Source organism: Primulina tabacum, chromosome 2 (assembly GCF_025594145.1).
Source record: "Primulina tabacum isolate GXHZ01 chromosome 2, ASM2559414v2, whole genome shotgun sequence".
In the NCBI taxonomy this organism is placed as follows: domain Eukaryota; kingdom Viridiplantae; phylum Streptophyta; class Magnoliopsida; order Lamiales; family Gesneriaceae; genus Primulina; species Primulina tabacum.
Genome location: NC_134551.1, coordinates 7,628,455 through 7,642,942, shown reverse-complemented (window position 1 = coordinate 7,642,942; position 14,488 = coordinate 7,628,455). Strand labels below are relative to the sequence as shown.

General features: G+C 36.1%; 2 protein-coding genes across 4 annotated transcripts; one reads left to right on the top strand and one right to left on the bottom strand.

Annotated features, from left to right (window-relative positions):
• Positions 1–1,254: 1,254 nt before the first annotated feature.
• On the top strand, positions 1,255–7,612 carry LOC142529013 (putative cyclic nucleotide-gated ion channel 6). Of its 3 annotated transcripts, none has more exons than XM_075634378.1 (8): positions 1,255–1,336; positions 2,754–2,820; positions 3,442–4,027; positions 4,211–4,423; positions 4,735–5,042; positions 5,924–6,035; positions 6,278–6,514; positions 6,707–7,612. In XM_075634378.1, the coding sequence occupies exons 2-8, from the start codon at positions 2,783–2,785 to the stop codon at positions 7,397–7,399; spliced, it is 2,187 nt and encodes a 728-aa protein (XP_075490493.1). In that variant the 5' UTR covers positions 1,255–1,336; positions 2,754–2,782; the 3' UTR covers positions 7,400–7,612. The 3 variants fall into 3 exon arrangements, with proteins under 3 accessions (XP_075490493.1, XP_075490484.1, XP_075490501.1); XM_075634369.1 differs by lacking the exon at positions 1,255–1,336 and adding an exon at positions 1,550–2,187; XM_075634386.1 differs by lacking the exons at positions 1,255–1,336; positions 2,754–2,820 and adding exons at positions 2,959–3,058; positions 3,152–3,193.
• A 275-nt stretch (positions 7,613–7,887) lies between these two features.
• LOC142529034 (uncharacterized) lies at positions 7,888–14,136 on the bottom strand. Its single transcript, XM_075634397.1, has 7 exons — positions 13,913–14,136; positions 13,626–13,667; positions 10,212–10,294; positions 10,012–10,113; positions 9,708–9,922; positions 8,530–8,624; positions 7,888–8,292 (listed from the first exon to the last, which is right to left on the bottom strand). Exons 1-7 carry the CDS (start codon positions 14,052–14,054, stop codon positions 8,045–8,047), a joined length of 927 nt encoding a protein of 308 aa, XP_075490512.1. The 5' UTR covers positions 14,055–14,136; the 3' UTR covers positions 7,888–8,044.
• Between the last annotated feature and the right edge of the window lie 352 nt (positions 14,137–14,488).

Genomic DNA, 14,488 nt, shown 5'->3' with positions numbered 1-14,488 from the left:
ACCAACGAGTTTACACAAAAACTATCACTAGTGATTTTATTCAAAAACTAATTTCCTCAACACGTTGAGAAAATCAAATGCTTCCTAAAACAAAGAACCACATTAAAACAATATATAAGGAAGCAAAACACGATGTCAAAACTGGAGCAACAAAAACAAATCTTCAGCCAACTCTTTCACAGTTGTTGTCTGTAGATGTCTCCAACAATCACGGCAACACGTGGATTCAGCACTTCTTCGATCAACATCAACCTTGTAGATTGTTTTCTTTTAAAGTTTATGGCGTTCAAAGGTGGAATAGTATGTATATGCTTCTGCGTAAATCACTCTTCTTTGTATGAGATGAGTACTCTTATTTATAGTCATTGGGGTTATCAACAAGGAAAACTACTCAATATGCAAAGTAAAAGTTTTATTAGAAACAAACTTTTTTTAAACAAAGATACAATGTCACAAAAATCTTAGCATTATTATCACATTATCTAGAAAGACAAAATCGTATTTAAATATTCAGAATCATATCAAGAAGGAAAAATTAATTTTGGGAAATAAAATTTAATATGAAAATTTTATTTTCTTTCAAGAGATATTTAGAATAATATTTTTTGTAATTGGAGACATATTTTGAAGGAAAAAATATTTAGTTTAAAATCACAACAATATGTCCATGTTGTTAGACGACATGTTTTCATATCAGATCGGATCGTTCGCTTCGATCGAGAATCGATCATTGCTCGACCAGTTTTAACAGTCAATTTAACAGTTAAATCACTCAAAATCGCTCTAACCGATTGTCAACCGATGAACCAGTCAAAAATCGATCAAACCGATTCATTAATTTTATTATTTTTTTAAATTTAATTGTTTTTATAGTTAATATCCTAAATTTTATTATTGGTTATGTATACAAGATTATTTTGATGTTGAATTATGTTAAAAATATTATTTTAATAATATTAGATCTTATTTTATTTATAATATTTTGTTTAAAATATATAATTATATTTGAAATTTTGATCATACTTAATTTATTTAAATTTTAAAATTTGAAATATATATATATATATTATTTTATATAATAATATTCTGATCCACCGTGCGATTAAGAAAAACATTAGTTGGAAGGTCCATCGAAGTTCACGATTTGGAGGAGGTGACAGATAGGCAAAGAAAGGGCGGATCGGTCATTTCGGAGCTGCTCCCCAGACCCCACCCCCCTCTCATGAATAGTCGTCGTCTGGATAAACGCTTGACTTCATTTCCGCAGCTTCAAAGAAACCCCTCTCTTCTAAATATTTATGCTCTAATTAATTGCTCCGTCTCAGGAATTTATGCCGTAAGTTTCTTGCTTTTATCTGTTTTTTTTTTTCAGTATCTGGATTGCTATTTTTTATGCTTCCCTCCTTTTGTTACATGTGGAACGTTTAATCTAATTGAGTTCTCGTTGTATCATCTCAAGAATCTCAGTGATTTCTATTGTTTTGTGATATCTATTGTACAATCAGAGTTGGTGTTTGAAGTTTGTTTAGATTTCTGTTTTTTTATGGCTGTGTAATTTTTTTTTTTAATTTTGGTTACGTTATCTGTTTGATCTAATGATATCTGTTAATTGCCATTTTAGGTATCTTAGAGTGAACAATATAGAAATAATGTTAAAAAAAATTGTTTGAGGAGTCGATCAAGTTTGTGGTTTCTATGATAATAATTACACATCAATGGATTGTGTAGCTAAGATTTGGATGTGGGGAATCTGCTCTTTATTTCTTTAGTATTTTGAGTTAGTTTTAGATGTCAGGTTTAAGAAATAAGGTTAGGTAGCTATTGGCTTTCGGGAAAATATCAAATGTAGTTCTATGGTATAAAAATGGGTATCTGTGTTGATACGAAACTCATTTATTGGCCTGTTATCACACCATGGTTAAACAATGATTTTTTTCTGCTCCGTTTTGTTCTTTGCAGTGTGCTGTCTTTTTAGAACATAAATCGATACATTTTTATTTTGAGTTTATTGAAGTGATCTTTCCTCGGAGAGGGGACTTTTTTGTGACTGCTTTATGGAAATCTGATTGGATTTTGTAGTGATTTTTAGGTGGTTTATACCTATGTTGGCTAATTGTCATGATTTTTATTGGCCTTGGCATGTTCATCTCTTCTTTATAAATCGAGAAGTCATAAATGGGTTTTTAGGTGAGTGGTATGTTTTTTAGGTTCGGTGGAACATCTTATCTGTACATTCTTTGAATTTTAGAAATTTTTTATCTTTTTTAATCAAAAGGTTTTCTTCTTTTTAGGCCTCTTTCAATAAATCTGATAACTCTTTTGTTTTTTATTGTCCTTTTATGAGATATGTTACCAAACATGTACAACTTCAACTATCTATATAGTTCTTGTTGACAGCATAGTTATGTGTTTCCTTTATGCTGTATATTATAATCCTTTTCTAGTGGATTAGCTTGGATATATTGAACACTAATGTTATTTGTCATGTATGAGGAATTATGCTATAATCTAAATGAATGTTAATGTGTTTGGCTGCTGGTTCCTGGTTCTTTTAGAGATGTTCTATGCTGAACAAATAAAATACCTATTTTTGGATTTCATTTGTTTGATTTGATATTTCCAGAAAAGGTTGTTTGTGGGTTGGTCTATAGTGTTGAAAATGCGGCATGTAAAAAATTTCAGGTCTTAAATGTTTGGAAACTTGAAGCCCTTTCACTACTTTCAATTGTAATCTTAATTTTTTTTCTCTGCAGTTGATATTGTGTTATGTGAATTATACGTGATGTTTGATCTCAGTGGGCAGCGTGATAAGTTTCAAAGGTATCCTATTTCTTTCTGCCCACACATGTTATGAAACTGAAGGTTTCTTTTTCCTACGAAACTAGCTATAAATCCTAATTTTTTTCAAGATATTTTATGCTTTTATGTCGCAAATATGACGTTTAATTGTGTTATTTCCTTGAAGAGAAAGAAGCGAAGAAGTTTTGTTTTTTTTAAGTTATGTGAGAGTAGGGAAGATTTCCATCAAGAGTGAAAAGTAACAGCACTTTTGAAAGTGGTTAATTACTTGACTAGTTGACTTGGAAGAAAAAGTCAGTTTTTAATTAATCTAAAACATTTTTTCTAAATATTGTTTTTCTTGGCGTGAAAGGTTTTCATCAGAGTGAATGCAACACCACAAATTCTGAAAGAGGTACAGTTAACTCATAACTGATTTGGGGGAAATGTCAGTTTATAATTAATCTAAAATATATTTTTTTCTGAAGCTAGGTTGAATCTCAAAGTAACACTGTAGCATTATCTTGAGATGTAAACAGTTTCTCAAAAAATAAAAACATATTATGCTCCAATAGCTACACATAATTGTGCTTGCTGACATGGCTTGAGATGTTTCTATTTCTTTTATTGGTATTGTGATTACAAAGGATCTTTTATGTCAAGGTTGGATGACCTGGACTCCAGACTTTCGTCCCCGTCATCTTCAGCTGTATCAAATAAATGTGGCTTCAATATTGATGGTGTTGGCCGTGCTAGGCATCCAATTCGCTCTCCAGCAAAGTCCTTTAAGAAAGGAATGAGGAAAGGATCCCAAGGACTAAAATCCATAGGCCGGTCCCTTGGATTTGGCGTCTCTCGGGCGGTATTTCCCGAAGATCTCAGAGTGTCAGAGAAGAAGATATTTGACCCTCAAGACAAATATCTGACACTTTGGAACAGGCTTTTTGTAATGTCATGTATTCTGGGTGTATCTGTGGATCCACTTTTTTTCTATCTTCCCGTTTTTAGTCAATCATCAAGCTGCTTAGATATAGATCGAAAGTTAGCTATCACTGCTACGACACTGCGGACAGTTGTTGATGCTTTCTATCTTATTCACATGGTACTCCAATTTCGAACAGCTTATATTGCTCCATCATCTCGAGTGTTTGGGAGAGGTGAACTTGTCATAGATCCTGCAAAAATTGCTAAAAGATACTTGAAGTGTCATTTTATCATTGATTTCCTTGCTGTGCTGCCCTTACCACAGGTCTGCAGAAAACTCTCTCAACTTTGTGTTTCCCTCAACTTTGTGATTCATAGCCACACAGAAAAGATTTGATTATTTTGATTAAATTATGGTGGATTAGTGATCATATGTTCGATATCTGAGAAAGTATTGGGAGATTTTCTTGTTGCATTAACACTTCTATATCTTGTTGAACTTGTGCAGATTATCGTATGGAAATTTCTGCAGAGGTCAAAAGGCTCTGACGTACTGGCGACAAAACAGGCTCTACTTTATATCATTTTGCTTCAGTATATTCCTAGATTTCTCAGAATTTTTCCACTCACTTCGGAATTGAAAAGGACTTCTGGTGTCTTCGCTGAATCTGCATGGGCTGGTGCAGTTTCTTATTTGCTGCTGTACATGCTCGCCAGTCATGTAAGCCATATAAATGAAGTTCTTGAAATTTGTAACATGTGTCTGAAATAAACTAAATGTAAACCATATATTTCTTGAACACTTTTGTGGTATAGATTTTGAGTTCAGTTTATGTGTCAATATCATCAAAATTTCTCATTCAAGAAGTTTGTTGCTGATATTGATATTTCATCTGCATTTCCACCTTATGAAAAAGCAAAATCAGGTCCTGTCTCAAGTTCACCTTGAAAAATAACATTGGTGCATCTTTGATTGGATTAGTTTTTCTGTTAAGTATTGTTACCATCATCTTTTGCATGGGTTTTTTGCAGATAGTTGGGGCTTTCTGGTACTTATTATCTGTGGAACGTAATGATACCTGCTGGCAGAAAGCTTGTGAACAGACGAAAGAATGCCACAAAAATTTCTTGTATTGCGGGAATCAGAAGATGAATGACTATGATACCTGGAGCAACATCAGCAGTACTGTCTTAAGATCGGCTTGCCCTGTGGGTGATGAGAATAATCCGCCATTTGATTTTGGAATTTTTAAGCAGGCGTTGTCATCTGACATTGTTTCATCTAAAGACTTTCTGTCAAAATACTGTTACTGTCTGTGGTGGGGGCTGCAAAATTTGAGGTGAACAAACTTCTGTGCATAAGCTAATTCACATATCTAAATCCAACCTGAGGATTTCCGTTATTTTGAAGTTTTGTCACAGTGCATCTTTGACCTGCCGAATTCACACTAGTAGTGTTCACCAAGTGCAGATGACATTTTCTCATCTCTTATTCATTATAGTCTTTATTCTTCTTCATTTTCTTTTTTCATTGTTTTGGATTTTGGAGATGAAACGAGACATGCTCACCTTTCGAGTGCTGGAACTGGCCAAATCATATACATGAAAATTTGGAAGATTTCTACTCTGGAGAGAGAGGCAAATTACTTAATGATATGCAGAAAGGATTGGGTTAAAGCAAGTTTAATTAATAAATTTTACTGCTTTCGTAGCTTAAAAGACAGAATACCAAAAGTTATTTGGTGTAACCACCAGGATTTTGTCTCCAAGATTGGCTCAGAGATACCTACTCCTTGCTTTCTTCATCAGAGAAGCTTAGGCTCACGAACAAATCTACCCTTCAACCAGTAAACAGAAGATTGCACATCTTATGTTGTTTTGCCATGATCGATCAATTCCTTGACTCCTTGCATTAATGTTTTCCTATAATTTATGCATGTAATTATGTCTTTCACTCTTTTGTACCACTTAGCTATGGCTACAAAGAACAAAGTAGAGTGTCTTAGTTGGCCTTCATGGTACCTTGTGGCTTTATTAATATAAACATCCATTTCCTAATTCTTGCTTCTCTGTCCAAAGCTTTAACTTAGTAAAACTACAATTTCGTGCTTGTGTATTACTGAACACATTTTGATGGGTTTTCATATGTTAATACGACCGACCACTGTAACTCAAGTTGCCCCTTCCAATATTTACATTTTTTTCATCTTTCTTTCGACAGCACACTTGGCCAGGGACTTCAAACCAGTACTTACCCTGGAGAGTCTATATTCAGTATCGCCCTTGCCATTTTGGGACTTATTCTCTTTGCGTTGTTAATTGGAAACATGCAGGTATTTAAAAAGTCTCCTTTCTTCTTATATTGATTTCCGTTGACTCGAATTTGAATTAATTCTTTTCTGTTCTTGGCTTTTCAAAACAATGTCCAAATTTTTAAAACAGAATAAATTCCAGTGTATCCTGTATGAGACAATTGTGACTTATGGCTGTTTTACCATCTCTATGATCCTGAGATATTCATAATGTTTGGTACCTGAAATTTGAGGAATCTTGTTTGGTTGTATCACTGTTACAGACATATCTTCAGTCACTTACTATTCGACTTGAAGAGATGAGAGTAAAACGACGTGACTCGGAGCAATGGATGCATCATCGCTTGCTCCCCCAAGATCTCAGGGAGCGAGTTAGACGGTATGACCAGTACAAGTGGTTGGAAACACGTGGAGTTGATGAAGAAAGTTTGGTGCAAACTCTACCCAAGGATCTTCGAAGAGACATAAAACGGCATCTCTGTCTGGCCCTCGTCAAAAGGGTAACTTTATTTTTTAGATTTTAATTCTTTGACTCACAGAAGCATTTCTACATGCACGTCACAATTCACATGATGTGGTGTTCATTTTTATGCCCCTGAAACTGGTCTGAAACGACCTCCCATTCTGGATCTTAACTATTGATTAATTAGATCTGCATGTTTGCTAATATCTATAATCTCCAATATTATAAGGTACCTCTCTTCGAGAATATGGATGAGAGGTTGCTTGATGCCATTTGTGAGAGGCTCAAGCCTTCTCTATTCACGGAAAATACTTACATTGTTCGGGAAGGAGATCCAGTTGACGAGATGATATTCCTCATTCGTGGTCGTCTTGAGAGTGTGACTACCGATGGCGGAAGAAGTGGATTCTTCAACCGAAGTTTACTGAAAGAAGGAGATTTTTGTGGGGAGGAGCTTTTGACCTGGGCTCTTGATCCCAAATCTGGTTCTAATCTACCATCTTCTACACGAACTGTGAAGGCTCTAACTGAAGTTGAAGCTTTTGCCCTTTCAGCTGATGAGCTAAAATTTGTCGCTGGTCAGTTCAGACGTCTCCACAGTAGACAAGTCCAACACACATTCCGTTTCTACTCACAGCAGTGGCGTACTTGGGCTGCTTGCTTCATTCAAGCAGCTTGGCGTCGCTATTCAAAGAGGAAAATCTTGGAACTTAGAAAGAAGGAAGAAGAAGCTGAAGAGTTAGCTGCAGCTAGCAGCAATGCTGGTGGAGGCTCATACAGCATCGGAGCAACATTCCTGGCTTCTCGATTTGCTGCAAATGCTCTTCGTGGAGTTCATAGAAATCGAGATCTCAAGAGTGCTCGAGAGTTGGTCAAACTTCAGAAGCCCCCAGAGCCTGATTTTACTGCAGATGCTGATTGATCTTGTATTTCGACTTTTGAAATGAGTGACGTTAGATGCTTGTTTAATGGTGAAAATTGTGTATCAGGAAGAACTTGCAATTGTTAATGTAACTGGGAAAAACAATATTTTGTGAAGATTAGCCTCCCTCTGTCACTTCTTATTTGATGCAATTTGTCAATACCGTCGTCAACCAACTTCTTATGAGTTATGACTTATGACTGGTGAATTCAAGTGTACCATTGTATATTTTCAAATAGATGAGTTATATTAACAATTGCTTGATTTAATACACTGGTGTCAATAGTTGAATCAGTGGTATAAGAATTACACATTTACACTGAAATATATTACGACCTGTTGTGGAATAAGGTGTACGTCGAAGACATTACATGTCCCATGGGAGTATTGATCAATTTAAGTTTCTACTTTTGAGTGTTAATTTGGTTATTAAATTGTTTCCGACGAGCAACCAAAATTCTCGCCATAAATTTTTCTACAACTGCAAAAACATATAATAGTAATATATAAAGCCATAAAAAGCGAAAATGATGGTAATGTGGAACAAAAAAGTTCGTTAAAAGAGCAAATAATGTAAAAAACCAAATATTGAACAAAAAAAAGTAAATTTGCAGAAATAAAGCCAAATTGTAAAGGTGTCTTTCTTCATTCTTGAGTAGGCGCTTCAATGAATCTTACCGTGCGTGGAAGCATGAATTCTGCAAATATAGGATAGTGCAACGAAGGATAATAACCATCGACATTGTCGCTGACCACCTCACACGAGACAGGGATCAATGGTCTGCCTCTGAAAAGGATCCAGTCGATGTGAAGATCTTGAGTTTGTCGATCCCAACAAAGACAAAGTGCTCGAAATACTATCTTTAGGAACTCGTGAACTCCTTGCTTGTCACCTGATAACAACTAATAAATAATAAGTATTGATGCAAGGACTATATCTATGCCACTGTATTGAAAAAATAACAGTTGGTAACCATGCAACTCAACTTTTCATTCACTCAACAACCCAAACTCCAGTTTTTTATTACCGTGTTGTATCAGCAACCTAAATAACAATGGAGGAAATTGATGTTTCCAAAACAAGTAGACTTCAGCTTGATAGTGATGAAGGTGCAGTGCAAATGTCATACCTTTAAATCCATGGTAAGTGCGAATTAAAGAAACGTTTTTCCTCGTACGTGCATTGGGCCAAGCATCCCTCATATCACCTACAACACCATGTTCCCTGTAAAAGCAGCAAAAATAAAACAAGAGAAAATACAGAGCTACAACTTCTATAGTTGTTTAGATATTGTCTATATGGTTGAACCTGTTTAGTTCTAAACACATTTTAAAGGAGGAGGAGGAGATACTGTTACATTTGTTTAACATTACCATGCAACAGAATTTGATATTTTGAACATTTCTGTATCCAGTTTTCGCTCACTAAATGAGAATTTGATTGGTTTTAAGAGATATTCACCATAATCATTACCTCGCAAAGTGTGTACATGGCATGGAGACGAAAAGAGACTATCAATAAAAAATAAAATGAACACAGGTTTCATGCAAGGGGGATAACTATGCCGGTTATTCTGGCCCACTAAGTGCAAACTAGTCAAGTTTAGTATTTCCTTTTTGTCATAGAGCTGAGATAAGAAACGAGAAAAAACAGCTCACTTCCATTAGGTTAGAAAAAATCTATTAATAATATTTATTTGTCCTTGTTCACTGCTTTAGAGTGCTAGAAAGACTAGAATACAATACTGGGTAGAAGGGCTGAAAAATGCCCGACAATAACATTCTTGTGGTTTGTTCAAGTCTAGCGAGATTTAATATCATCAGTGTCAACCATAACACAGAGATTCTTGTACTCTTGCAAACTCATCTTATCATAAATTTCAACTTGATTCTCAATCAAACACGATAAAATTATTTCGAGATATCAGAATTTAACAGAAACTACAAGTTTAACCCTACGTTCTCAAGGTTCGGTGTAAGAAATGAAGAATAGACCACCAGTGGCAAAAATGGCATGGGGGTGGTATCGCATGGGAAAAATGAAATAGCAAGGATAGATATCATAACCTCATTATCAAGTTTCAAGAAGGTTAGCATCCGTATCAATGGGAATATGGTAATCAGATAGCTATATTAGAAGTATGAGACCCCAGTGTAAACATCGTGTATCGTCGCTGCTTTTTTCATACACCGGATTTTTAGGGAAAAATCAAATAACACCTCATGAATAAGTAGAGATGTCACCAACTTAAGTTTATCGAAACCTTCATCAAACAATGAAATTGAGACAGCAACTGAAAATAAATACCTTGATCTTCCAAGAAGAAAACGCCCCGTTGTTGATTCCTTTTGTGTGTTAAACCCCCCACAGTAAACAACAGGCAAGCTAGGAGGTAAGGACGCAATATGCTGCCATGTGAGTAAAGCACCACGCCTTCGAGCACGAGGACTAAACTCATCCATGTATGTATTCACTATCTGAAATGAAAAACCGGGTGGCTCGACTCCTTTGAGCTGAAATGTGTACACAATTTATTAAGGAAAAAAATATAGATGTGACGCCACTAAGCTAAATGAATGAAAAACATTTTCTAAAATTATGAAAAAGATATAGCCCATGTTGAAATGCACGGATCTGTGGAACCCCACGAGATGCTTCCAGGCACAGAAGGTGACTCTGACAACCAGAAGGTTCCACCTTCCAACAACTCAACCTACATCAAGCAATGAAATATTATCTGAAGAACTGGTTTGTCGACAATTCAGATGATGAAGATCTAGACAAAAATGATTTTTTAAAGATGAAATTCACCTTATCCTTGTCATAAAAGATAGTGCAATACTGATCTGAGGTATCTTCAAATCCTTTCCTTGAAACTCCAAATTGTTCATAACCTTGTTGATCAAAAGAATAAGTCCCATATCAAATAAAGCTTGAAGTCAGTAATGAGAGATTTTAAACAATGAATATCAATCAGTAACAGCCCATTTGCTTCTCGAGAAGAGATGGGAAACACATAGAAACATGTGTTGATCTTATCTTTACTTAGTTGAATAGGAACTTATCTATCATTTTATCTCTCTTTTTATTTATATCTTTATATTTTAATTCCTAGGATTAGGTTATCTCATCTCCTTAGTTGTTTATTTAATCATTGTTCAACTCTACATTTCAGAATAAGAAATATATGGAGTTTCACCAATTCTCTCTCTATTCTAACTACATGGATAATAAATGACCAAATACGGCATGACAACGCCTAAAATATCCCAAAATCCGGAGTCCAATCCTGCGGCAATTGATTTCCAGTCGGTACCCATTACTTGTCATTGATTGAATGGCAAGAATTATTTGTAGTGGTCACAATCCGTTATGCTGTTTACCTGTGGCCGGGGGAAAGATGGCTTCTTGTCCGGCGACGCGCTATGTCCAGCGTCTGATGATCTGAAATTTTGGATCTGGAATTCCGAGAATTGCATGTCTTGGTTAATAAACTCCATGACAACGGAGATTAGAGAGAATTTCCTCCTCTATCGCAGTGCCAAGGATATCTGGGAAGCTGCAAGAGATACATATTCCTCCAAAGATAACACCTCCGAATTGTTTGCAATCGAACCGTTTGCAAGATCTCCGCCAAGGGGAGTCCTCGGTCACCGATTTCTTTAACTCTCTTACCAATCTACGGCAACAATTAGATCTCTTTGAAGTGTATATGTGAGAGTGTCCAGCAGATGGCGACCGATTTCATGGTATTGTCAAGCAGCGGAAGATATTCAAATTTTTGTCGGGCCTCAACTCATCATTCGATGACGTCCAGAAGAGAATTTTGGGTACTAAGCCTTTACTGAGCCTTCACGGTGTTTTTTCTGCTATACGTCATGAAGAGAGCTGTCGGAAGATTATGTTGACACCGTCAGATCATCCTTTCTCCATTGACACATCCGCCTTGGCTGCCCAATTCTCCAAGCAATGACTCTGGTTGTAGTATGCGTATGATCTCTAACTTACCCGACACTGACCAATTCAAGCAAGGCCATCCATGGTGTCCCAAATGTCACAAACCAACACATACGCTGGACACGTGCTGGAAAATTCATGGGAAACCTGCTGATTGGAAGCCAGCCCGAGAGAGACGTGCAAACACAATTGTTATTGATCCTCCACCTTCAGAGCAGCAACCATTCATGAAGGAACTGCTTGATGCTCTTCAGAAATTGTTTGGACAGCCTCTTGTCACACCCACTCCATCTCTCAGTGGCACCGGTAATGTGGCTCATTCAGGCATTGCCTCCTTTACATCTTCACGGCATGATGCGTCATCTTATTGGATAATCAATGCGGGGGCATCCGACCATATGACCAGGTGCCTCAGTTACTTTCATAACTTTCCGCAGTGCAACGCCCCTAATACAGTACGAATAGCCAACGGATCTCTATCCACCATGACTTGTTGTGGCTCCATTCAATTATCTAAGGATATCTGCCTTCATTCAGTCTTATTTGTGCCCGAATTTGCTTGTAATCTACTGTCTGATAGTAAACTAAATCATGAACTTGGCTGCTCGACTAAGTTTTTGGGTAATTCATGTGTTTTCGAGGATGTGGCATTGGGGAAGACGATTGACAGTGCTGAACTGTCTGCGGAATTGTACATTCTCAAGACAGATGCTCCATTGGACAAACTTTCTGCCCCACCATCAGTACCTCACTCTGTTTCTGCTTTAAGTTCGAATAAGATTAGGAATATTTTATTATGGCATTACCGTTTAGGTAATCCAAATCCAATGTATCTTCAGAAGTTGTTTCCCGACTTATCTAATAATTGTCTATTCCTTTTCATTGTGATGTCTGTCAGTTTTCCAAACATATTGCTGTAAGTTTTAGACCCAATTGTTATAAACCATTTTTGTCTTTCTCCCTTATCCATAGTGATATTTGGGGACCATCAAATACCCCTAACCTTAGCGTGACTCGCTGGTTTATCTTATTTATCGATGATCACACACGTCTATCTTGGGTCTTCCTCATGAAAACAAATCAGAAAGTGCTCGGATCTTTAAACATTTCCATTCAATGATCAAAAAACAATTTTCTTCTCATATTCGTGTGCTACGCACTGATAAGGCCCGTGATTATTTCAACTTTGTGTTGGGAAGTTATCTGCAATCATATGAGATTATTCACCAAAGCACATGTGTGGACACTCCACAACAAAATGGGGTCTCTGAGCGGAAAAATCAACATCTTCTTGAGGTTGCTCGTGCATTACTCTTTACCTCAAATGTTCCCCGATACCATTGGGGTTATGCAATACTAACTGCCACTTACCTGATAAATAGAATGCTCTCAAGGATACTGCAGTTTAAAACTACCATCCAGACCTTCCTAGTAACTTATCCAAATGGCCACTTAATGGAGCTTATTTGTCTCATAGTTCTTTATCATTGACACTTGATATGGTTGTGCTTTACATCGTTAGTCCTTCAATATAATCTTATTTCCACGAGAATTTTAGATTCAACAGAAACATGTAGTGACTAGACTAATCAGTTTTTTTTCTATCCGTAAATCATTTATTTTCATCAATAAGTTATTAAAGATTTCATTGATCTAATGAGCAAGAATGGAACGTCTCAGTGCTGCATTTTTGACAGGCAGTAGAATGCTATGATTTGTTTGTCCATAGGGATGTCACTATAAATAGTAAATTGACCCGAATCGGTCATGCATGCCTGGCCCCTAGTTATAATGAAAAAGAAAATGTTGGTTGAGCAAAGACACGGTAGCGAAGACACCTCTACAGTACATCAATAGTCACTCATATAGTTACTTAATATTAAATTTGCAAATGCTTGCGGGAGACCATTATTTCTGCTCGACCCCTAATTGTATCTGCTCCTTGATGAGGCTTATAGCATCTAAGAAAGTTATGTTTTCATCTCAGACGTATTAGCTTTGTTTCAAACAAAGGAAAAATTGTCAATGTTTAGCGACGTCAACCCAAAAGTAAGAATCAGGTCAATCTGATAGCTTGCCAACCTTAGCCAATTTGATCAGTTCGTGAAATAAATAATTATGCCACTTCCAATGATAAGGGCAAAACGGAACAATCCTTACCATCGTCAACCAAAAACGCAAAAAATTCTAAATAATTCTAAGCTCATAACAAGCCGAGTGATCAGATTAACTAGAGGAAAAAAAATAGCAAACCATTTTAAGCTTTACCTGGTAAGCATTGCTGTAGGTAGTCTAACTGTGATTTCACGCCTGATCATAGGAAAATAAGAAAAGGGTAAACAAGAAAGTGAAAAACTCGTTAAATCACACCAAGATCACCGAACAAGTAAACATTTTTAACAACTTCTAAAAGCAAGCAAACAATCCGCGTCATGTAAATTCAAGAAAGCCCAGATCAGCCAAGTCAAGAAAACAAACTTTTAGGCCAATCAAGATCCAAATCAGAAGTTACATTTTTAACATACATAAAGAGATATACACACAAATGTAATGACCTTGCTGCGTGCAAAGAATCATTGGAGAATAACTAGTTATCACTGTTACACACAACTCTTTCCTCTTTTGCCATGAGTTGGGACTGTCCTCTGGCTGGTCCTCAAGAAGATTAAAGGTCATGACAGTCAGAGAAACACTCATCGTTCTCACTGATCAAGAAAGTGAGAGATAGGTGCTTTGCTTTGCTCGCATGAATCGAAGAATTGAGGAATTGAAAAAGGCAAGTAGGCAATATGTGGGCTCCGACCTTCGCTGTTCGAGTGGCACGTGGGAAGAGACACGTTTCCCTGTCTTGTCGACAACATTTCTTTTGTTTGACTTTCTTTAAATTAAATTTCACAATTTTTACATTTAAAAGCAATCAATTATCGCATATTATATTAATTATATCAAACATCTCTCCTAACAAAAATAAATCAATCAATCCAACTTATTTGTTTCACTCACTCTCTTTAAATAAACAAAATAAAAAATGTTTCCTCGACTAATTTATTTTAGCTTTATAAAATACAAGTGCTTTCAAATATTATAAAAATTATTTAGAATTTATTAAAATAAATAGTTATCATAGATAT

Coding starts and splice junctions, on each gene's coding strand:
- LOC142529013 (XM_075634369.1), top strand. CDS start 2,103: ATGTTGGCTAATTGTCATGATTTTTATTGGCCTTGGCATGTTCATCTC. Junction 4,028..4,210: donor CTGTGCTGCCCTTACCACAG/GTCTGCAGAAAA, acceptor GAACTTGTGCAG/ATTATCGTATGGAAATTTCT. Junction 6,036..6,277: donor TGTTAATTGGAAACATGCAG/GTATTTAAAAAG, acceptor TCACTGTTACAG/ACATATCTTCAGTCACTTAC.
- LOC142529034 (XM_075634397.1), bottom strand. CDS start 14,054: ATGAGTGTTTCTCTGACTGTCATGACCTTTAATCTTCTTGAGGACCAG. Junction 10,295..13,625: donor CCTACAGCAATGCTTACCAG/GTAAAGCTTAAA, acceptor TTGATCAACAAG/GTTATGAACAATTTGGAGTT. Junction 8,293..8,529: donor CACTTACCATGGATTTAAAG/GTATGACATTTG, acceptor AGTTGTTATCAG/GTGACAAGCAAGGAGTTCAC.